The sequence below is a fragment of the Silurus aristotelis genome, assembly GCF_946808225.1.
Source record: "Silurus aristotelis genome assembly, chromosome: 1".
NCBI lineage: Eukaryota > Metazoa > Chordata > Actinopteri > Siluriformes > Siluridae > Silurus > Silurus aristotelis.
In genome coordinates, this window is record NC_139574.1 from 29,571,733 (window position 1) to 29,595,972 (window position 24,240).

The window sequence follows — 24,240 nt, forward strand, 5'->3', positions numbered from 1 at the left end:
AAATAGAAATGTAACCGTCTGATCCTGAAAGTCCCTGATCATGGAAACGCACTGGGGTTTTTTATTTCCAGCTCTTTCTGTGAAAGACGAGTCCATCTCACACCTGCTCATAACGTTCTCACCTGAAGGGTAAGTAAGTTCTCGCGCTTTATCACAGGCCGAGTCGAGGGAGCGCACCGGGAACAGAGCGATCCGCCGGGAATCGGATGATTTACTGTGGAGCGAGGTGCTCGTTCACTGCAGCAGACACCACGTGCCCTTTACCTGCCTCCCTGATGCAGTCGTCCGTCTCCTCACACAATGCCCAGCAAACACCTCGCCGGCTTTCATCACGTCCACCAGATCCCATCTCATTACTAGAGAAGGACGATGGACGCAGATGGGATTGGGAATATTGCAGAATCTCTCGTTATAAATCATGCATGCGAAACGGAGTTCATTGTCGAGTCTGAGGAAAAGGTTGACACCGAAATCTCGTCCTTTGCTGCTTTGCCAAAGCTTTTGTGTTTTTCCAGATGTTCAGCCATCATTAGGTTTCGGTCCCTTAACATCGTCCGACGTGTGGCGCTCGGAAAGGACATTAATCAGGAAGCAGCAGAGAACCTGACAGGGATGGAGGGAAGAAGAAAGGAAGAAATAATTAAATAAAAAGAAAGAAAGAAGAAAGGGAGCAAACGATGGGGAGGAAAATGAATATAGGACAAAAAGGAAGGCAAAAAAAATAGAATGGAATAAAAAGTGAATGTAAAAAAAAAAAAAAGAGAAACGAAGAGCGAACAAAAAGATTGACAATGAAATAAATACGGATGAACAGACAGCTCGACGCAACGAAAAATGAAGAAAAATGTAAAAAGGATGATGAAAGTAAACAGTAAAAGAAAGCTAGAAAGAAAAAAAAAAAGTAATATGCATAAATGAAGGACAGAGACAGTGAATGAAATAAAATAAACAATGACAACAAGTAAACGAAGACAAGGAACAAAGACGAGCGTTAAGAGACAAATCAAGAAAAGAAGCTCCATTTTAAGAAAAAAGAAGGAAGACAAAAAAAACATTGACAGAAATGTGAGAAAATGAACAATACAGTAAAAGTTGATTGATGAACGAAACCTTTGCTAACGGTCTGGTTGCTGTTAAGTCCTGACATGGTGTATGACCTTTGACATGAAATCATATACTCAAAGTTCCTCGAAGTGGCTGTTCCTCACCCATTTCTAAGCCTCCCATACAGCTGTTTCTGTTTTAAGTTAATAATTGTGTTGTAAATTAACATTTATTTTTGAAAGCATTCTCACTTTATAGCATTTTCTTTCACAACGGCCTAAAACTTAGAAATATCTATCTATCTATCTATCTATCTATCTATCTATCTATCTATCTATCTATCTATCTATCTATCTATCTATCTATCTATCTATCTATCTATCTATCTATCTATCTATCTATCTATCTATCTATCTATCTATCTATCTATCTATCGTTATATATAGTTATAGTGTGTGTGTGTGTGTGTATAGAATTTATGATTTAGGAATCCAGTTTGCTCTGACATATGCATTCACTGCCCCTTAACACCCCCGTAACACTCCTGAACCCCCACCAGGCACACCCCTGCATCCATTCTGCAGTCTAGCAGCTGGTATCTTTATTTACCTCTCGTTCTATTTACCCTGCAAACCGACAGGAGCACCTTCCATTCAAATCACTCCCTCACTGAATAAAAGCCTGTCGACGCTTCGCAAACACAAAACATAATCACGTGGGTAATCGCTTTGAAACGGCATGTAAATATTTGCGCGTGTGTGTTATTGTTGCTTGCCTGCAGTCATTGGCAAGTTTGAGGTGCGATTAAAGGCCTGACGGTTGGTTTGTGTTCCACACGCATCACACGGCTGAAAGACGGGAATCCTGCGACGCTCCTGCACAGCTGTGAACGACAAAAGGCTCCAATCCACCAGTTGTGTAATTTCGCTTTGACATTGTTCATGTAAAAATTCCCTACAAGAACAGTTTGCATTGTGAAAGGATATGCAAACTCATTTATCTTTATGGAAAATGCTATGTATATTTTAGGCTTTGTAACACACTTTCTCCTCCCATACATCCCTTCATTTTATTTTTAATTTTTTAAGATTTTCTACATTTTCTAGAAATTAAGAAGCCAAAAATAAGCAGCAAACAAGTGTAAAGCTCTAAAAAGTTACAGCGTTACCTGTAAAACTGGAGACTCATTTTCATAAATCCTAAACAATCCTTTCTTCTCTTTATGTAAACTTCACCATGGTTTTATCCGTTTACGTGAAGGGTCATATTAGTCATATTTGTATGGCCAGTTTCTGAAGTTTATACACACGAACCTCAATCAATAATTTCTTAAGTTGTTGAAGGAAAACTTAAATAATGTCCCAACATTTTTACATCTTAAGAAGTTTCAGGCTAAAATAATAATCAGTTAAGTCACATCATACAGATGTAAAGGGAAATCGGTGTGAGTGCCGCCATGTTATGATGTGTGTTTAATACCGGAAAACTTTATCAGTTGGCACATAGACTTTGCCATCGCTGTTTACTTTATCATCTTTCTCCTGTATGACTTCAGAACAGAAAAGTGCGGTCTTTCATCAAACCATCTCTTAAACCTTGGAAAATGCTGATCCTGTAAAGATTTTGGCAACTTCTCTCCATCCATCATGCCTTATTTATGGGTCATCCTTTAGCAAATTTTAAACTTTTTTTTGTTTTCTTTTTTCAGTTTTTTTTTTTTTTTTCTTCCTCTCTCCCTGAAAAGAAGTATTTATCGCAAGCCTGCTTTTAAGCTTGCCAAGATTCGAGACGCACACAAAGCGTGAAGTGCGAGGACGCCAACGGAGGCCGCGGTCGAAGTGTCGCGCAAACATTCATCATTTCTGCTCCGCTGTCATCCGAACCGATGGCGTTCCATTTTTCAAGAGTCGGAGCTGTAGCACAGAGTGCCGAGTCGTCGCTTCACGGTTTTTTCCACTGCCAGGGAATCGTTCAAAGGGCAGTCGAAGCGTTTTAAACCATTCTAAATGCGTGTTCTCGGCTCTCGGCAGTGTGCTTGCTTTTCTTGCTGTCCTGAAAAGAAAAAAAAAAAGCCTTTCTGTATAAAAGTCTTGTTTTGACTCCCGAGGTGAGTCGCCGACTTTCACATCAGCTGACAGTTTGACTTCTCGTCATGTCAGGACCGTTTTGCGCGGCGATTTTGCAGGAAGATGGCCTGTCAGGAATGTTGAAGAAATCAAGGTTTTGTGCGACAATTTTTTTTTTTCCTCCTCTCCCTCATCAGACTGAGTGAAGCAGCTGTCATGGACGCCATCAATAATTTCGGACGTGTATTGGCAAGCTATTCAGCTCGTGTAAAGCAAGTTGAGCGTGCTGATGAAATGTTGTGACAAAGTTGTCTGGTTGAAAGACTGACAGTCTCTGAGAGCTGCGTGATCACAGTCATGGACAAATGATGCATTAAATAGCTAGCCAAGCGAAAACTCATTACTCTTGTTACTTTACAAGGCTGAAAACTTACAGCTAGTTCGAGAGCAAGTTGGCTGGTTAAGCAATTTAACGCATGGACAAACGAAAAGAAATTCAGACGTGTGCATATTCAGCCACTCGCTCTCCATTTCACACAGAGTTTGGCGAGTAGCAGGTCTTGTTTACTCCCTAATAAAAGAAGTCGTCGGCCTGGTGTAGAAATGTTTGGGAATAAAATCTAGATGATCCCATTCAAGTATACTTTTATGTGTATATACAGTACTTTTTTAAAGTTTGGCAACACCTAGTCTTTGACCATTTTTAAGATCTTTTTAATTACATTTCATTATGCATCTCCTCACTTAGCATGGATAACAGCTTTGTAGACTGTTGCCAAGTGGACAGTTTCTCCAAAATGTTATCTCGTCATGCCGCTTGTAAACCTGGCCAAAGGTGTTCTTTGCTAGTTGGAGATTTCTTTCTGACCTTGTGATCCAGTTCATCCCAGAGCAGTTAAGTAGGATTTAGGTCCGGTGACTGGCAAACCATTCCATGATAGATAACACTTCAGCCATAGAGTGTTATCCATAGCCATGGTTGTTCCATAAATGTATGTTGAAGTTGGTTCCATTGAGCCATAGTGTTGAAGTATTGGACAGTAACCATGCTGGTTTCTTTCAATCTGAACAAGTCTCCAACCTTCCCTGCTCCTGAACAACCCCAAACCATTAACTTGACTGTCCTGGGTAAAGCTAACATCATCTCTCCTTTTCTTGGTCTTACCAGAAGTTCTCCCTTTTATGGCATGTACGGACTTCTCTGTCCACAGAACTTCCTACAATCTTGTGTGTTTTTGACTTTTACCTGCATACAAACACATTCATGGGGGAAAAAAAAACCCAGTAAAAAGACTGTTTTAATTTTCCTGTCAGTTATCATGAGCTGCAGGCAAGAAGGCATGGAGTTCGAGGTGTAAAAGATGCTCTGTTGTGGTGTGTCCCTGTCAGCGGAGAAATTACCGTGTTACACACAGCAGCACATCAACACCTCAAACCACATCGTGTCACATTCAATTACAACTGCAGTGTACTAACGCTGTTTCTGCTCTGGGGCTAATCACAGCCTGCCTCACCCTCACTGTTGACTCAGATTCATTCTCTCTCCTGTATTAAACAAGAAGGTACGTCTGGTATGAAACACTGTGCGCTGTTGTAGGGAAATAATCAACGTCTGGGTCATGACTGAGTTATTGTCTCCAACTTCATTGGCAAAAAAATAAGTGCTTTATTCGTCATATACTACAGCAAATGTAGATGTACATAGTGTCCATGAAAGTCATTTTTTTGTAAGGTTTTTTTTTTTTTTTTTTTATATATATTTATACAATCCGTCCTTTTTGAAGTTAATTAATTAGCGTGACTTTTTTTTCGTTTGTGAATTGGCTCCTTCGATGCTTTCAAACTGTATCTCGCACGCAGAGCCCTAAATCCCATCTGTTCAGTAGTATGTTTATTTTAAAGATAGGAGGACTATTTGCCACATGGTTTTCATTTGTTTGCAGTTCATCCAAATTGGCTAAACACAAACTCGAATTTCAGGCCTTTTTTTTTTTTATGGCTTGGAAAAATCATTTGGAGTTGGCGAACGGAGTCGTAGCAGTCAATCTGGTGTGTTGCGTTTTGTTAATAAAGTCCTGTGAATAAATTTAGGCTGCGGGAAACTGCCTCCCCCCCCCCCCCCCCCCCCCGAGTTACTGCTTCCACCACCTGGAAAGCCTCAAAAGCAAAGAATCCAAGCAAATAAAACTTGTAGGTCTTGTAAAACTAGCGCTCTGAGACAAAACACACCACCTCCTGTTAGGATTTTCAGGCGGACGATTGAGTTTGTTTCGGAGCTCGACTAGTTTTCTCCCTGTCCATGAACTCTCCAATCATCTGGCTTGTCTTTACTTACCTACACTTAAACATGTGCAGTTGCTGAGCTTTAAGGAGATGTTCTTGTAACAATTTATGGAAGGAGTCTCCAGTTTCAGTTTGTTAGTGAATAAGGAGTTTATTTTTGTTTATCTTAATAGAAAAGAGCACTGATTTAGAGGTCACTATAGCTGGGTAAGAAGCATGGCCAGTATTTCATTAATAGCTCACAGATTGGAGTTGTTGGTAAAAGCTGCTATAGTGTAAGAGGAAGAACACACTTGTAGGCATGCTGCTGGAAGAAATCCATCTTCTAAATTCCACTTCATCATAACACACAGTGCTGTTGATCATGTTCCTGTAAGTGATCAGAGATGAACAGTCTTTAATTGCTTTATACAGGGTTATAATGGCACGTGATATTGAATAAGTTCAAACAAACCTTCACAAAGTCAAGTTTTAACATTTCACTGTGGTGTTCAAGCTGGTGTTGATGTGGGCTAGGAGAGTGTTCCATTGGACACTCCCCCATTCATTGACTCATCTTTATTGGTCTGGAATTAGGTCTTCATGATTGTGAAATCTCGTCTCCATGTGTCATTAGCGGTGGAATCATGTATCAATTGCAGTCTTCTTTCGGCTGCTCCCATTAGTGGTCGCCACAGCGGATCATCCGTCTCCATACCCCCCTGTCCTCTACATCTGCCTCTTTCACACCAACTACCTGCATGTCTTCCCTCACCACATCCATGAACCTCCTCCTTGGCCTTCCTCTTTTCCTCGTCCTGGTGGCTCCATCCTCAGCATTTTCCTACCGAAATACCCCATGTCCCTCCTCTGCACATGTCCAAACCATCTCAATCTCGCCTCCCTCACCTTGTCTCCAAAACGTCCTTCATTCGATGTCCCTGTAATAAATTCTTTTCTAATCCTGTCCATCCTCGTCACTCCCAACGAAAACCTCCAAAAACAATGTGTCCATTGTGGTAAAATCTCTTAAAGTGGACTTTAAGCGTCATGAAGGTGAAATCTTGCCTCCATAGAGGTGGAATTCTAGTGGTATTTGATGTCCCTTTAATATGGAGGACTTTGTTTTCTTCTTAAGAGAGTTGAGTTAATGGGAACTTGACTGCAGAAAAGAGGAGTCTGATGAAAACTGAGAGATTTTAGCCCACTGTGGTTAATTATATCTTTTAACTTGACCATGACTCAAATTGAAAGAAGTTGATGTGTTTTATGGTTCTTGTAGAAGCTTCACAGAACTACTGCTTTTGATAGTTTTCCTTCAGAACACCCTGAGCATGTCGTGTTCGGTTTTCCTCTTGGCCTGCTAGTCTGCAATCATATCATCAGCGTTGCGTTCGGAGATGTTCAAGTTAGTTGCAACCTGCTTTGTGACGTGATTGTGCAGACGAAGAGAACGCTGTTCTAGCATGACTGATATGGACATGACCGAGATAACGGGATGTACTTCTCCGCAGTCGTTTGTGATGCGAGTTACATCATTTCCAGTCTCCTGTATGCTAATGCCCTCTGTAATTACACGGTAGGATTAAATGCTGGGGCTAGACATCTCAACCTGTGCCTCAAGCTACCCCAGGTTTATTACTTACGGTTACTCTCTCTCTCTCGACTCGTCACGTGTCAGTCAACACACATGCTGTCTCTTGGCTCAGCAGCACAGGTCTTCCAGTGTACCGTCAAAATATCGTTCCCGCTTTTCTATTTTGAGATTCCTCACCATGCAGGTCACCGAGGAGGTTCTTCCAGACACTACTTTTTTTTTTTTTACATAACACCTGACCCTGGACATTTTAGCTGTGTTTAGGAATGGACAGATTTTATCGATTCGATTGTATTTATTGCTGACAAACAGGTTCAGAATCCATTGTCTGTCTTATGCAATTTCTTTGCTTCCTCCTTCCTTATTCATGGCTTCTTCCTTCCATGTTTTTTTTTTTCTCTCTTTCATTTGCTGTACTTTCTTTCTTTGTTGTTCCAGCCTCCTTTTTTTTTTCTTGCATATTTTGTGGTTGTGGAGCTCTCTGGGAACATTCCACTAAATGTTCTCACGCTATCTTTACTGGAACAGATATGGAGAAGATTGGAAGGTCTCAGCGTGGACGTTAAAGCTGCAGACGAGCTCAGTAAAAGTGATCAGGTCTCGTTCGGCACGCTGCGGTCCTGCTGTAATCTACACAACTTCCTGTAGGGTTACGGGTGGTCAACCTTTTGTCTCCTCACACCTCTTCACGCGTCCTCGTCTTTCTGCTACACGCAAGATTTACTCTCCTACTTTCTCTTTCTTCGGCGCCGCATCCCGTTAACGGAATCGAGGTTCGAGTCCGAGACACCGGGGAGTCATAGCATTAGACCTGCAGTGAAGGAAGAACAAAGAGCTTTGATGAAGTACAGCTTTAATCTGTTTTTATTATTGCTGTAAATTCCAGCCGGTGAATAGCTTTCGCATCGCATCAACCAGGCACATCAGGATTTTATGAATTTTTAAAACGAGACTCGCCGGTGATGAAAACAGTCTCAAGACCTCGTCTTAGCTTCGACTGTCCTCTGAGTGACCCCTCAATTGCAGGGTCACCATAAAAAAAATAAAAACCTTGTCAACCAGATTACAACCTCGTGCTAGCAAGAAAGACACTCGAGTTGTCACGAGCATGTCGTTTGATTGGAGCTGGGATTGTTTTCATAACGTCTTCTCAAGGTGACTTTTGTCCCCATGCTCGGATTATCAGCAGGAATAATTTAGCTGGAGTGCGTATCTGTGATCTCCGCCATCAGAATCATCACTCGTGTTGACGGGCAACCGTGATTGTAGATTCTGAATGAGAGCACCTGCAGTCGAAAACATGCATTCCTCACGAACTGATGGCTGTATAGAATCTTTTCACATCTGTAATGGGATAAAGTGGGTGTGGCCTTGTATCTGCAGTTCCTTTTTTTTTTGTTCTGTCCTGTTTAGTTAAAATAATAGATTTTTTTTTTCTGAATTATTTTTAATTCCTCTGCTTTGCATATTGTGTTTTGAAATTGCACCGATTCCTCAAACACGTTTCGAAAGGAATTCCCTGATTCCTGGACCTGTACCTTCTAAGTCGTCTAATTGTTTTTCCATCTGATCCTTCAAGTCTTACGGATGTTAAAGGAAGGTTTTTGTCCTGCGGCGCAGATGTGCTTCATTTCGAGGTCATGGGAAAAGAAATCTGGAGCAGAACAGGTTCAGAGAGTGGTGGTTCAGCATGCCAGGGGTTGGCGGGTGTGCGTTCCATTCTTCCAGCTGCATCTATAAACTGCACACTTGTGCCTGGAATTGTTCCACATCTTCCCCGTACCTCGTTCTCAGTCATCGCTAATAAAACGCAGCTGTTTTGCCTGGTCCTCTTGTGAACCGCGTGCAGTCTCGAGCGACGTTTTAGCATCCCCTAAAACATTCCAGTCGTACCCTTTCTCAACCTTGAATCAAAGGCTACGCCGTTGTCCTGATTCAGCATTTCAGCGGAGAAGGTGAGGCAGCTGATGGCGAATCTTCTTCTTTTTTGTCAGCTTTTAGGAATCCCTAAAGTGTCACCTTTTATACCTGGCACGTTGTAGACCTGCCATGCACCGCGTGGGTCGGATGAACTTTTGTTCAATGCAGCAGAAATTCTCACACGCTTGACTGAAAACAGCTGGAGAAGCCATCACTTACTGTAGATTCACTTGTGCCATCCATTACATCATTTACCATTTTTGGGGGGAAATCAGCTCTCGGTTTATCTGTAACTTTCTGATTCAAGTTTTACTTTCTTGCACTTTATCCCCCTTTTTTTTTTATATAGATGTACGTTTGTTTTGCTTCCATCTTGAATTGTCGTGTTGCTGTTATTGTAGAACATTGAGTCACAGAATTATGTGATGAAGGCGAAGTAGGTAGTTTTCCTATTAAAGCCCTAAATGTTAGCAGTTTGCCAATGATTAAGTTTTTTCTTCGTTTTCAAACGACTCCACTTCTTTCTCGTTCCCTCAATAAGCTCTTCTGTTAATTTCCTCTCATAAGCACAAACCCTTCCATCGTTACCATTTGACTGTTCAAAGCTCTGACCCTGGAGACTTCTTCCATAAAAGCTTTCTCCTTGTAGAACATCGTCTGCTTACTTTAGAACGTAAAAAAAAAGTCTTAATACTACTGCATTAAAATCAATCAACTCGTGATCAGCACCTCCTGACCAATCCGAATCCTCTTGTATCCAAAGTTTAAACTCAAGGTTGCACGGTTTGCTTTCTTACACGATGTAAGACTTGAGAACTCATTGCCCATAATTAACCTTTAGGATATTAGCATGGCGTGAGCGTTTTAGCGGTCTCTTTAGAGATTTAAATGGCGTGACCTCATATCCAAACTCTTGTCTCCAGTCACCTCTGTCGTCCTGCAACCTGCAACTACTAACGGATAAAAGCGTGCCATGTCCTGCTTCCTGCACAGTGGGTGGGGAAGGGTATCTATTAATACCCCTGCCATGTTTGCGTACTCGCTCACACTTTTATTCTCTTCCCTGGATGCTTTGCAGCTGACTTGGTGTGTGTCCTTGCTGAAGTAACCCCCAAGCCCCCCCTCCCCGTCGAGTGTTGACGAAGTTAATAACGTGAACTAGTGGGCCACAGTGGTGATCTTCCAGCGCACATAAGCTACACTTTAATGAATATCGGCGTCCCCGAGCAATGCCTGAGACTGAATTACTCACCAAATCCAGAGCTGCTGTTCTCAAGTTCTCCTAATGATAGCCTTCACAGGCACGCCGAGGAGGTTTAAACATGTAGACCGGGTGGCTCGAGGTGAACCGTCTCTCCCTCGTCCTCGGGGAGATTATTTGCCTGAGCGATCATTTTTATGGCTAGCTGAGAGATCATAAAAATGCAGACACTGTCGCTCGTCCTCGTCCTCCAGACTGCCCCAGACGAGCTCCTCTCTCTCGTTACCCAGCAGGGAGAAGAAAAAAAAAAAGAAAAGGACACAATCACCTCAATGGCTGGTGTCTGGAGAGTAAATGCTCTGCAAGGAATAAAATGGTGGTGATTATTTCTCTGAACAGAAACAACAAAATTCTCAAGCAGTGTCTTTCCTTTAATATTGTCGCGTTTTCCGATGTTAACAGATTTCTCCGATTTTATATGATTTATTGACCAAAAAAAACCCATACTTTTTTTTATCTATTTAATAATGAAACAAGTTCGTTCCACTTCATACTCGCTTTCTATTAAGGGCATCATTACTGCACCCTGCAGCATGAGCAAAACCTGAAGAGCCCAGAAAGATTTTCAGTCAAAGGCTTTGTCAGGATAAGTTGTGGGTCTTTTATATTTATTTATTTATTTTCTCGCCCACGATCCCCTCAGGCTATGTTGGCAATTAGTCCGAGGGTTCAGCCGAGGTTTCTTGCCGGTCGTCCCCAGTGCAGGAGCACTTAATGGAGGTGCTTGTGGTGCGGTGAAAAACCACCCCGTCTCTCTCTTTCTCTCTCTCCATATGCCAATAATGTCAGAGTCGCGTGTACAGTGTAATGACAGAATCGAGTGCGGAATCGCCCGCCAGCTAGCTCCTGTTTCCACTCATGTCACCTCGGCTCTTGACAGGTGACTCGCTATCGGTGAATTTTCCTCACTTGACAGGAGGAGGTCCTGCGGATATTTAAATATCGATGTCCTTCATTGACTCAAGGCGACGCAGCACCTTTCACTTTTCTTTTCTATTTGTTTGTTCTAGACAAAGTCCAAAAACATCTATTAGACATAATATACAATGGAGGGTGCTGTTGGATATTTTTCATCTTCATATTCATGTATTAATGCAACAGTGATGCTGGGCTGATTTGATGAGGTTTAGCACAAATCAAACGATCTCGCTCGCATCATACATCGATTAGGCATAACGTTATGACAGCCTAATATTGTGTTGGTCCACCTTTTGCTGCCAAAACAGTCCTGACCATTCGAGCATTAACAGCATTTACTTCTTCAGCAGTTTGACGTACAGGAGCTCGTCTGTTGGATCGGCCTCCGGTTCACCACTGTTCCTTCCTTGGAGCACTTTTGATAGATACTGACCACAGCAGACTGGGAACAGCCCACAAGAGCTGCAGTCATTTAGCCATCACAATTTGGCTCTTGTCAACTCGCTTAAATACTTACACTTGCCTATTTTTCCGGCTTCTATCATCAAAATGTTCACTTGCTGCCTAATATTTCCCACTTAATAACAGGTGGCATGATGAAGAGATATAATCAGTGTGATTCACTTCACCGCAGATAATGTTATAATGTTCTAATGTTATGCCTGGTCTGTGTATTCGTTATAAGCGTATGTTTGTTTTTTGTTTTTTTTAGCAGCCTCAATTTTTCTTTATATTACAAAAAAAGAACTCCTGTATTTTAAAGATGTAAAACTTAGTTATATCTTTATTTCAGACTGTTACATAGCACTGTCCTGAATGAGCAGCAAATGTGTCAGGTTTATATACTTATTTTATTTTATTTTTTTTCATGTTTACATGTTGGACAGTTGTAAAAAAACGATTTCACTTCATGTCGTACTCTGTAAGAATGTGTGTGACAAATAGAATTTAAATATATATTTATAGTGTGTGTGTGTGTGTGTGTGTGTGTGTATACGTAATGTATTGGTCCACAAAAAATTGTGAGTATCCTGTAATTGTTTTGGTCTGAATTTGAAGTCGAGTGAACTGCCTCGTCTGTGTCATGAATGCACGGTGTTGTCTCTGTGACTGCCTCGCTGGATGAGTCACCCTGCCATCTCAGTCAGTTTTCCCCAATGTCTGGGCCTCGGTGCCTCGAGGGCATCTCTGAGTCGCCCCTCCTCCCAGCCTCTGGGACAATGCGCCCGCTTTTAGCCCTGTCATGTGCCGCTTATTAAAGTAAAACACGGCCATAGTGTGACAACAGACCCACCATTATGTCCATCACTCTCTGCCTCTTGCGCTGTAAGCGACTCTAATTATGTCCTTTTATTAGGCGCTGTGCCGTGCATCATGTCCGCGTCTCCCCGAGTGGCATCCGTGTCAATGGGTTTGGATAATCACATGACTACACGCACAGATGTTCACTGACCGCATGTGACCATGTGACATTTCCGCTCACTGTTTTGTTTATGATGATTATGACAACAGCAGCGAGTTGACTTGCATTCGATAATGATGGTTATGTTTGTAGAGTAGAGTGATGTGTTCGTGCAGATGGGACTGTGTGCCATGCTTCCCGAGAGACTCTTGCTTTTCTGACAGCTGATAAACCATGCTGAGGGTTCGAGCAGACAGACAGGGAAAATGTACGAGGCCCCGAGGCTAAACACCGCCAAATTAGCACTAATACAGCCATCTGAGTCCCACATGCATCCAGAACCGCCTTTTCTTCCCTGAGAAGATCAGCAGATGTGACACACACCGACTCCACTTCAGGTCTGACTGGAAACATTCACTGTTTGTTGGTGCGGGGTGTTGGTTCATCTCCATCCACTAGCAGCAAAAGAGACAAACAATAAAAGCTGTTTAGCTCTTATGATCTCAAGTGTAAGATCATCTCTATATATCCATTAGCCTCTTATCTTCCTATCTTTCCACTCATTCATCTATTTAAACAGCCATCAGTTCAAATATCCATTTACCCAAAATTTCCTTTATGCATTTCGCTATCTATTCAAACTGTCCTCTATCCGGGTATTGAAACATCCACTCATCCATTCATCTAAACCACTGTGAATCCAATTAACATCCATCCATTAGTTTAAGCACTCAGACATCTATTTTATCTTTTTATTCATCTGTTCATCTAAATCATTAATCCATCCATCCATCCATTTATCAGTTAGACACTCAGGCATCAATTTCCAAGGCATCAAAGCAACTGTTAAAAAGCATCCACCCATCCATCCATCTAATCCCTCCAAGCAACTGTGAAAAAGCATCCATCCATCCATCCATCCATCCATCCATCCATCAGTTAGACACTCAGGCATCAATTTCCAAGGCATCCATCCAAGCAACTGTGAAAAAGCATCCATCCATCCATCCATCCATCCAAGCAACTGTGAAAAAGCATCCATCCATCCATCCATCCATCCATCCATCCAAGCAACTGTGAAAAAGCATCCTTCCATCTATCCATCCAAGCAACTGTGAAAAAGCATCCATCCATCCATCCATCCATCCATCCATCCAAGCAACTGTAAAAAAAAACATCCATCCATCCATCCATCCATCCATCCATCCATCCATCCATCCATCCATCCATCCATCCATCCATCCATCCATCCATCCATCCATCCATCCATCCATCCATCCATCCATCCATCCATCCATCCATCCATCCATCCAAGCAACTGTGAAAAAGCATCCATCCATCCATCCATCCATTCAAGCAACTGTGAAAAAGCATCCATCCATCCATCCATCCATCCATTCAAGCAACTGTGAAAAAGCATCCATCCATCCATCCAAGCAACTGTGAAAAAGCATTCATACATCTGTCAATCTTTTATCTGTCCAATTAGTGACTCCTTCTACCCCATAATTCAATTGATCTATTCCATTTAATTGCTATCCATCAATCTAGCCACCAATCCAGTAATCGGTAAAACATCCAGTAATCGGTCCATACATCTGTTTATCCAAACCTGCATACATCATTTTAGCTTTTTTTTTTTATCATCCTAATATTTGTTTGCTCATCTGTTCACTCGTCCCTTTATCTATAGTTTATACATCTATCCATTAATCTGTTTAAACAATGAATCTTTATTTTATATTTTTATTCATTTGTTTATCTTCCCATTAGTTCTTTCCATCCACCCATCCGACTAAAAATCTAAAACTAAAAACATCAGTTTATCCAAACTCTCAGCCATCATTTTAAATATCTGTCCTTGTGTCTCTCTGCTTGTCCATCTGTCCATTAGGCCATCACACAATGTTCCTGACCTGCAAATAAAGATATTTTAGAATGATCATCTCAGTAATCCCATCCATGTCTCTTACTTTGTCCTTTTGACTTTTACAGTGTACCTGCAGTTTTCTCATCAGTGCCTAATAGCACAACTCTTGTTCTTTTCTGGTCTTGAACACCATGATCTTTCATCTTCTGTACAAAGCAATTACCGTATTTCTAAGCTTTTTCAAACAGCCACCGGTCTGCGATTAAGCTCAGCACTCCTCACAGTCACAAAGAATCGTCCTTGGTGCGATCATTGCTGGCACTCGCTGCTTGTGTGTGTTCACAAACCCTGCTCTTTGTGTAACGTTGTTTATGTCTTGCTTGCTTTTTCGGTCTTCATTTTCAAACACACCTTCCAGCATCAACTCGGACAACAGCCACAGCGACTCGGACGCCAGAGTCTTTCTTTACCTTTTATTATTCTGGTATGTGGCATTGACCCTGACTGTGTACACAGCAGTTCAGTTTGTACCTCGTCTTTTGTTGGATTTTTTTTTTTTTGTGTATTTTCCCTGAGATGTATTCACCCGACCGTTAAGGGGTTCATAAGCGAAAAAATGCATTGCTTTGCCAAATGTAAAGAAGCAGAGTATGCCGGAGGCAGTCATTCATATTTTAGACTGGGATCAGCATTATATGCTTCATTTGGTTTTCTTTGGCATCTTGCAAGGTCATGTGACCCCTGATGGAATGGTTTTGACCGTTTTTTGGACCTCTCGAAGGCTTCTCCTTTCATACTGGAGGGGAAGTTGGCTTTGAATCGTGGCCTCGGAATAGAGCATGTTGGCCGTGAAAAACGCACTAGTGTATCGTACTCGTTCTGTATTAAGTTAGCAAGGGGATTTGAAATGAGGTGCATTAGTTTAGATATGGCTCAGTAACGTTTGTATGTTATTAATTTTGGCTGAATTTATTGTGATGAATGACCAGTAGTGTCTTATAATTACAAAAACCATACTGTGTGTGGGCTGTTATTTTCACTCTCCTAGTGTTTTCTTCAGACAGGTTTTTCTCACCTAGTTGATGTTTGCTGCTAATGATGACGTCCTCACGCCGGGTTTTCTGTTTAAGGCTTTTATCAACAGAACACAGTTTTCAGGCTTTGCTCTGATCATTATTTGAGAAATAGCTCTAGATTGCCATCATCTTGTCATGTAGCATCACAGACGGTATTCAATGTTGCTGTCTGTGCAAATGAGCAATGTGTTCCTCCCTTTACTTCTTTGCAACTGTGAAAGCGCAGCAATTCGGCCCTAATACAGCAGTGCAGGAAAGGCTGGTTTGCTCCATTTTAACTAGAGGTCGACCGACAGTAGATTTTACCGATAGGTTGGATCTAACTTTTTTTAAAAATGGATACTGGATCAAAAAACAAAGCAACAAACATTATACAACACTCCAAGTAAAATGGTACTGCACTTCATTATAAAATTTGTTTTTAATGTAAAAACCTGAAAATGTTCTAATCTTATAAATGTTCTAAAGGAAATAAACATGAATATATTAATTATATTAATATTGAGGAAAATAAGACACGCATTCATTGAACCAAAAGTAACACTCCAAATAAATAAAAAGTTACATCTAAAAGCAATAAAAAGGACAAATTAAAGTGATTTGCTTCTAGAGGCCGTTTTCGTATTTTATAACACAACCCGGAAAAACTATCGGCATGGATTTTTTTATAATAGGTGCTGATTAATCGGCAAAACTAATAAATCGGTCGACCTCTTGCAACTACTTGCCTTTTGCAGACTTGCAGCTGACTGGCTGGGGGTCTGGACACACACACACTGTTTGCACAATCTCTGAATTCCCAGTACTTATCTTTCTTTAATATCCCCAAATTTCCCCTTATCTTTCTCTATCCACCCACCAGGAATTAATCCTTGGGCTTGGAGAGATGGTACATGGTGCACCAGATTTCTGGTTCAGTTTAATAATAATAATGCTGAGTCTGGCATCCCAGCTTATCATGGAGCTCACAGCTGGATCTGATTCATAGAGATTTTTGTCGTCTGTTAATCATGGCCTGTAAAACAGTGTTGCTGCTCTAATGTTCGAATCTGATAGGTTTCAAAGTAATTCCTTACTTTTCCATAACAGCAGTTATAGTTATAGAAGTCATAAAAGTTGCATCAATTCACCAAGGCTTAAAGGTTCTCATGAGTCCGAATTCTCACGAGCAAAACCACAAATTTTTCTCAATTGCCTACAATTTCCTTTCATTAATCATGTGGTATTATTTGGGCATTTCTGTGTATGAGTCATGTGAGAGGTTTGGAAGCAGAGTCACCCCCTGCAGTGGATCTGTAACAGGACTTCCAAAGCGACCTGTTTGGATTTCCCATGTTGAGCACTTTACCATTCCCAGAACTTTAAACCCCCTGAGGGGCTGCACACCTTTCCTTTTCTATCCATTACACTGTCTGTTTTGTTTAAACTTTTGTATACAGCCTCTGGTGGCTTTAAACATACACAAATTATGATTTTTGGAATGAGGCGAGAGAGATACTTGGAGAGAGTTTGGGTGTTGAGCTAGATGATGCAGTTATGATGCAGACAAGAAATAAAAAACACCTTAACTGTAAAAGTTCTAAATCTGAAGATGAAAACAGCAGCTTTAATCCGCTGCCTAGTTGCAGACGGCTTTCTGTTTAATCTATGCAAGTCAACAGAGCTAAATAAAGTGTCCAGTCATGCTCCGCTTAATGTGGTATCAGTTTTAGCGAGTCCCAAAAAACAAGTTCTCGGTCTGGAAAACAAATACTAGTTGATCACGACATGGGAAAATGCATATATGCTGACCGTGGTAGATTTTGCCTTGTTGTCCTCCCAACTGAATTCCATTTCTGCACTCCACAAACAGATTTTCCCCCTCGTCCACTTCCCAGGGTTCCAAAGCTGGGCAGTTAATCTTGACCAAGCGCCAGTTACGTCACGCTCGTCCTTGCTTGTAGCGGTGCATCGCATTGAGTTTACCCCACCTGCCTCAATCTGTGCGCCTCTCTCCACCTGTTCAACCCCCCAATGTCCTGTTTATCCACCACAGGTCCCAAAAACCCCTCACTGGAACATCTCTCTCTGTCTGTCACTCCAGCAGCGCTCTATGTTCACAGCCTCCTCTTGACAGTCTCATTTCTCAGCGCCGTGCCCCAAAGGCTGAGCTGCTGCTCTGCTGCGCTGCCTGCTGCTTTCGAGACTTCACTTCCTGCCCAGAACAAACAGGACTGTCCAAATAAATGCGGCAGGGTTTTACTTCGAGCAAGCCGTTCATGCCAAACCGCGCATGGGCACTGTCTTTTTTTTCCTTCAGACTGTGTTGAAATGTCTTGGGGTGGAAAGTAATAGCAGGATAGTCGCGTCAACATTTATTATACCAGTCAAGCTGCTTACGTGCCATGCAATACGGCGCACACCTGGACCCGCCTTCAGCAGAACCTAGTCCTCAGGGAAATAATGCTGTAGCGCCTGATCAGCATTTGCATTTCTGGCATTTAGCAGACTGTTATACGACTTACTTATACAACTGAGCAATTGAGGGTGAAGGGCCTTGCTCAAGGACCCAGCAGTGACAGCATAGTTGTGCTGGGATTTTAACCCATGACCTTCTGAACAGAGGTTCAACATCTTATCCATCATCAATCAACTGCATTGCTGAGTTACATCTTATACATCAACAACCAACCTTTCAACCTCTTTTGCTTTTTTTTTTTACCCACAGTCATGTGCATTTATTTGTATGTGGTTCATTTCTGTGTGCCTAAGTTACGTACTGCCATTTAAACAGCTACGTTTATTATACAAAGTACAGTGGTAGTCATAATTTTTGAGAATGATACAAGAATTAATGCCTAACAATGCCTTTTCCAGCATGATGGAGGTCCTTACCATAAAGCAAAAGTGATAACTAAGTGGCTCGGAGAACAAAACAACAAAATGTATTGACCACGGCCAGAAAACTCCCCAGACCTCAATCCCACTGAGATCAATCCTTGTGGTCAATCCTCCAGAGGTGGGTGGACAAACAAAAACCCACAGATTCTGACAAAAATCCAAGCATTGATTATGCATGAATGAGCTGCCATCAGTCGGGATGTGGCCCAGAAGTTGATTGACTGGATACCAGGGCGAATTGCAGAGTTAAAAAAAAAAAAAAGGAGAGACAACACTTGAAAGTCTCTTTTTAAAAAAACAAAAAACAAAACGTTATGTAATTGTTAATAAAAGCCTCCGAGACGTGTAAAAGGCTCGTAATTATATTTCAGTATACCATAGTAACATCTGACAAAAAGATCTAAAAGCAGCAGACTTTGTGAAAATGTATATTTGGGTCGTTCTCAAAAAAAAAAACTAATTTAGCTTCGAAGCATTTTGAATGCTTAACGTTAAAGGAAAAGAATTGTTCGAGAACCGATAAAGACATAAGTCGATGCTCCTCAGAAAGTGTGCACAGCGGAGCAAACACCTGAAGGCAGGAATCTCGTTTCCGATCCGAGCGATGATGAAGAGTGAAATAAGTGCCTGCAGGAAAACAGCAGCAAATCTCTTGCCTTGTAAAAATCTTTTATGTGATTTTTGTTTTATTAGTTCTCCGCTTGGCACTTGTTTTTCTGCCTCTCCCCTCGGTTTTTGGGTGAAATGTACCCTTCACTTCACTCAAGGCTGCTTTGGCTCTGGAAGAAAGAGTTCACTTCCCAGAAGTTGATGTTCATGGTGTTGAGCGAATGTGGGGTTCTTCTGGAAGATGGAGGGGTTTTATAAAGATGATTCAGGGAGCAGGACTAATGGTGTGTAGCTCCGTCCGTCCGTCCTCTATTTAACCATCAGAACATCAACCGAGACATCCATCCATCATCCTTCACCTATGACATCTGTCCACCTTTCAGAACAAAATCTCCACACATTTCATTCCATCTATCTGTGCATCTATCTATCCATACATACATCTATTTCATTTTTTTTTGCAATCATCGCCGTCCTCCTTTTTCAAAATCATCTATGTTTATCTTTTTTTCATCCATGCACCACCTTGTCCTCCTCCATCCATGTTATTCGTCTGTATATCCGTTTTATCCGAATCATCCATCCATTCACCGATTCCTGTTTCTCCTCAGTGGCTTGTCATAATCTCTAGCAGCTGTTCATCAGCGTGACCTCTGCGTTCAGTTTAATATTTTGCGACTGCTGTTTACGATGAAATGAAAAACTCTTTTGGGGATAAGGGGTAGGAATAAAGCCCAGAAGAAATATAACCTCTCTGGAATACCTTCGACAGTTGTGTGTGTGTGTGTGTGTGTGTGTGTGTGTGTGTGTGTGTGTGTGTGTGTGTGTGTGTGTGTGTGTGTGTGTGTGTGTTTGTCCCCAGGGTTGTGCTATATATTTTAGCTCCTCAGGTTTGCTCTAATGCTTGGAATGCAGTTGAGGTGCTTATGCCTGTGTGTGTGTGTTTTATAAGAGATATATATACTTGACTTCTGATGCCTCTGTGAAATCATTTTCCTCATCAATATATAACTTTTTTTTCAGTTCAGTGGTTTTTAATGTGATTCTAATGTTATTGTTTTTAAGTTTATTGAGGGTGTAAATATTTTCAGTGTGACTTAATTTGAACTCCTGATGTTTGGTGTCTTGTTTTAGGAGTGATAAAATCCTTAACTACGCATGCATGGAAAAAAAAAATACTGTTTTTGTTTTTAATTCTGCACGAAGGGAAGTCACGTGTGAACAGTATCGGAAAGGAAACCTTTAATTGTCACGTAAAACTTTTTTTTTTTCTTCTTCTCTTTTGTAAACGTGACTTATTTCCTTTCTCCCCGTTTCTTCACTAATGATTCACGGACGTTCCCAGAACTGCCTGCTTGTTTTGCGCCAGGCCGAGAAGGTTTACGAGCGTTCTCTGTTTCTAATGCTTGGGGTTAATCAGTGGCTGATTTGTCTCCTTCTTGCATGATTGAATTTATTTATATACGTTTTACTCCCCCCCCCCCCCAGCTGTCTGGCTTCCTCCCAGCGCCGCCTGCTGTAAACAGATTTGCTAAAGGAACGGAAAACGAAGCTGAATCATGGAAGGTGAAGCGCCTGCAGGGATTCTCTGCACTCGTATTTGTTTTATTTTTGGGAACTCGTCTGACCTTTTCTGCTCGTTGGCCTGCCGATGAAACATGATGTTCTGAGGATCCTGATGTTGGAAAGATGACGGAGGGGAGAACTCTCCACACCAGTAGGGAGCAGCACTCTGTACTCCTTATTCAAAAGTATGACCTCTAATTAAATGGGAAACAAAGAGAAATAAAGCTTGTAACGAAGCTATTTAGAAATAAAGCTTGTAACGAAGCAGAAGCGCTTGATGGTACCTCTGAGTGTATACACACTATATGGACAAAACACCAAACTTTTTCAGCTTTGCGGTTCTTCTCCAAAACTACATGTCTTTGGATGCAGGATGCATTTCCCTTCACTTTAACTAGGAGACTCAAAGCTGTTCCAGCATGACGATGCCTCTGTGCCCAAAGCCAGCTTCATGCAGATATACTTTACATGGTTGGAGTGGAAGATCTCCTGCTGTAGAGTTCTGACCTCAGCTATACTAAACATCTATAGCAGTGGTCCCCAACCTTTTTTATGCCACGGACCGGCTTAATGTCGGACAATATTTTCACGGACCGGCCTTTAAGGTGTGGCGGATAAATAAAATATGACCATAAAAACTGATATTTTCTAAATATGATAATAAACGTGAATCCACTGTTTTTTTTTTTTTTTGGTTCATTTTGCTAGCTTGGGGGTTTTAATTTAGCGGTAATGTATTGTGTTAGCGGGCGGAGCAGCCCCTTTAAGAAGGTAGCGGATGGAGGCAAGACGTGACCGAGCATCAAGAGTGAATGACCATCATGACATGCATCAAGAGTGAATCATAGACAGATGTGAAGGAGAGAATCCAGTCATTTTCCAAAATGAAACATGGTTCAGAATCAGATAATAAAGAAAACATTAATAATGTAAGTTATGTATTCTTTCTGTGCGGCCCGGTACCAATTGACCCACGGACCGGTGCCGGTCCTCAGCCCGGGGGTTGGGGACCACTGATCTATAGGATGAATTGGAACGCTGACTGCACCCCGGTCCTCCTCACCACCTCCTGTACACAGACACGTTCCAAAATTTACTGGAACATCTTTCCAGAAGAGTGAAGTTCATTATAACAGCAATTGCTTTCGTCTGTTATGTACTTTAAAATATTTAGCTTTAGAACATGTGTAGTATAAAAGGTTAGGACGGACCCTGCCCACAGGTGACAGCTGTGCAAGTGCTTATTTTCACCACCGGCTATTAAAATCTGATGATTGGTGCTGATGGGACGTTATTAAAAAAAAATGGCACCAGGAAATAGCTATGCAGATTGTTTTATAAAAGTGTTGTAGGCATTCAAAAATTAAATAATTTTAAATTCAAGGCTCCACCAATAACTATCCATATTTTTGTTCAATTTCTCCAGACCGTCTCCAGAGTGACGAGTGTTACCCTGTGCACGCGCTAAAACGTCAGGACAATGGTCATCACGGCGGAAAATCAGTTTGTGCAATTTCTCCAATTTGAGAACACATCTGGAATTCAGTTTGAATTTGTTTGTCGTCTCATTCTGAACACGTAGCTATTAACTATATTTTTACTTTACTCGCAATCGCCACCTGCTGGCCTGGAGAGCTTCTCGGGTTTCGGTTTTTGTTGGCGTCTTTTTATTTTTTACTTTATGTATATAAAAAAAAACTTAAAAAAAATATATCGGTTTTAGGTGTGGGTGGGGCATCAGAGGGTATTTTTTTTATTTCTATTTCGTCCTGGGTCAGAAATGTGGTTTATTAGCTGATGAATAGTGATATAGTGATGAGTGTTAAATCGGAAGCGTTCGTGTCGCCTTGTAAAATTGCTCATGCCATGTTTTTCATCGCTCGCCTTTCAGCCTCCATCCTCCGAAACAAAGACAAGCTGCTTTACTTGTTCGCTTCCGAGAACTCTTCCACCACAGGCATGGTCGATGGTTGTCTTTGATTGTGGGAATTTTCTGGAAGTTGTGTGACTATGTATGTGTGCGCAAGTATATGTGTATGCGTGAGAGACAGACAGACTGTGTGTCAGCTTGTGAAGGCTTTTACTGACCCTGTCTGTTGGATAATTAGAGAAATTTATCACAAACACGTGTGTGTGTGTGTGTGTACAGGAATCTGAATTTTCTAGAAATTATCCAGTCTGATTTCCAGAATCCCAGAACACCACACTCTATATGGACAAAAGTATTAGGACACCTGCCTTCTCTAGCCATAAGTAGCTCTTTTTCAAACTGTTACCACACAGTTGGAGGCACACAATTGTATTGTATAAAATGTCTTCGGATGCAGTAGCATAGAAAGTTTTTCCTTGAACCAGGAGACCCCAACCTTTTCAAGCGCAATGCCCCTGTGCACAAAGCCTGCTCCATGAAGTTATGCTGGAGTGGCCTGATATAGAGTTTTGACCTCAACCCTGCTGAACACCTATAGGGTTAATGTGAACGCTGACTGCACCCCAGTCCTTTTCACCTACATCACTACCTGACTTTACTAACAGCCTTGTGACTGAATGAGTCCAAATCTCCACAAACACACACCAAAATCTAGTGCAACATCTTCCCAGAAGAGTGGAGTTTGTTAGAACAGTGAATGGGGACTAATTGTGGAACACAAACTAATCTTTATGCTCATGTGTCCACGTTTTTTTCCTCTATATAGTGAATAAAAGCTAATGGAGAGAGAAGGTTTAAACAGTATATTGTTCCATGTGAAGTGATTAATTACCTGTGAGGGGAAAAATTCAATAGTAATTTTTTGTCCTGTCTCGTTTCAGACGACCCGTCCGATGCTGATGTTTGGCTGCTCAACAGCTGCACTGTCAAAAACCCAGCTGAAGATCACTTCAGGAACAACATCAAGTAGGAGCTCGCTTTCTTTTTGAATAATGTTAGGACATCTACTACTACAACACACGCATTCTGTTCAGATATTTTGTGCCCCAGCATGACCTCTTCTCTAATCCTCACTGCACACAGACAGTTTACATTACCCACAATCCCACTCTCCTTAACATCAACATCTGTGTCCGTTTCAGCCGAGCACACACTCATACACACAAACACGCACACGCATGTCTTGGTGTCTGGGTCTGCTCAGTCTCGGCCTGACTTTCAGGTCGTCTGCAAAGTTTTATTATAGACTGATCATTTTCTGAACATGAAAGCAGGACGTGAGAGAGACACAGCCGAGGTCGGTCGAGGTCTTTCTTTCTTTCGATACACTGGAATGGAAATATCGCTCCTGAAAGGGCCCCCACAAGGGTCCCGCCCATTTACCCCTCCACTGTCTGAGTTTTATAGCAATTACATTAACATCATGACAATTCAACTGCTACTTTCACCGTGTGTGCTTCTAATTCACAGTAGAGAAAGTTATAAAGCTTTGCTCCTCATTGTTCTATCTGTTTGGTGACATTTCATATGAAAATCTCACTATTTCCATAAAAACTGCCAGATTGAAGCAAGGCAATGCTTTGCATACTTGAGTGTGTGTGTGTGTGTGTGTGTGTGTGTGTGTGTGTGTGTGTGTGTGTGTGTGTGTGTGTGTGTGTGTGTGTGTGTGTGTGTGTGTGTGTGTCACTGCTTTTGACACAGGAGCGTGACTTCCTGAAAATAATACAATCGTAAAGGTAATATAAACCCTTAATTGAGGAGCAGGTTTTTTTCCACAGTGACACACAGCTATATAATATTCATACAGTGATTATTTTACACTGTTGTGCTGCTGTTTTT

General features: G+C 41.6%; 1 protein-coding gene and 1 long non-coding RNA gene across 2 annotated transcripts in view; one reads left to right on the forward strand and one right to left on the reverse strand.

The window, feature by feature from the left end:
- Positions 1–24,240, forward strand: part of cdkal1 (CDK5 regulatory subunit associated protein 1-like 1) — a 224,619-nt gene that overhangs the window by 28,024 nt on the left and 172,355 nt on the right. Inside the window, exon 4 of the mRNA XM_083525620.1 lies at positions 23,283–23,367. Coding sequence (XP_083381746.1) covers positions 23,283–23,367 — 85 coding nt within the window. The remainder of the gene's footprint in view (positions 1–23,282; positions 23,368–24,240) is intronic.
- On the reverse strand, positions 7,386–10,445 carry LOC310721534. Its single transcript, XR_014532100.1, has 2 exons — positions 10,142–10,445; positions 7,386–7,780 (listed from the first exon to the last, which is right to left on the reverse strand). It is a non-coding gene; the product is annotated as an uncharacterized lncRNA (long non-coding RNA).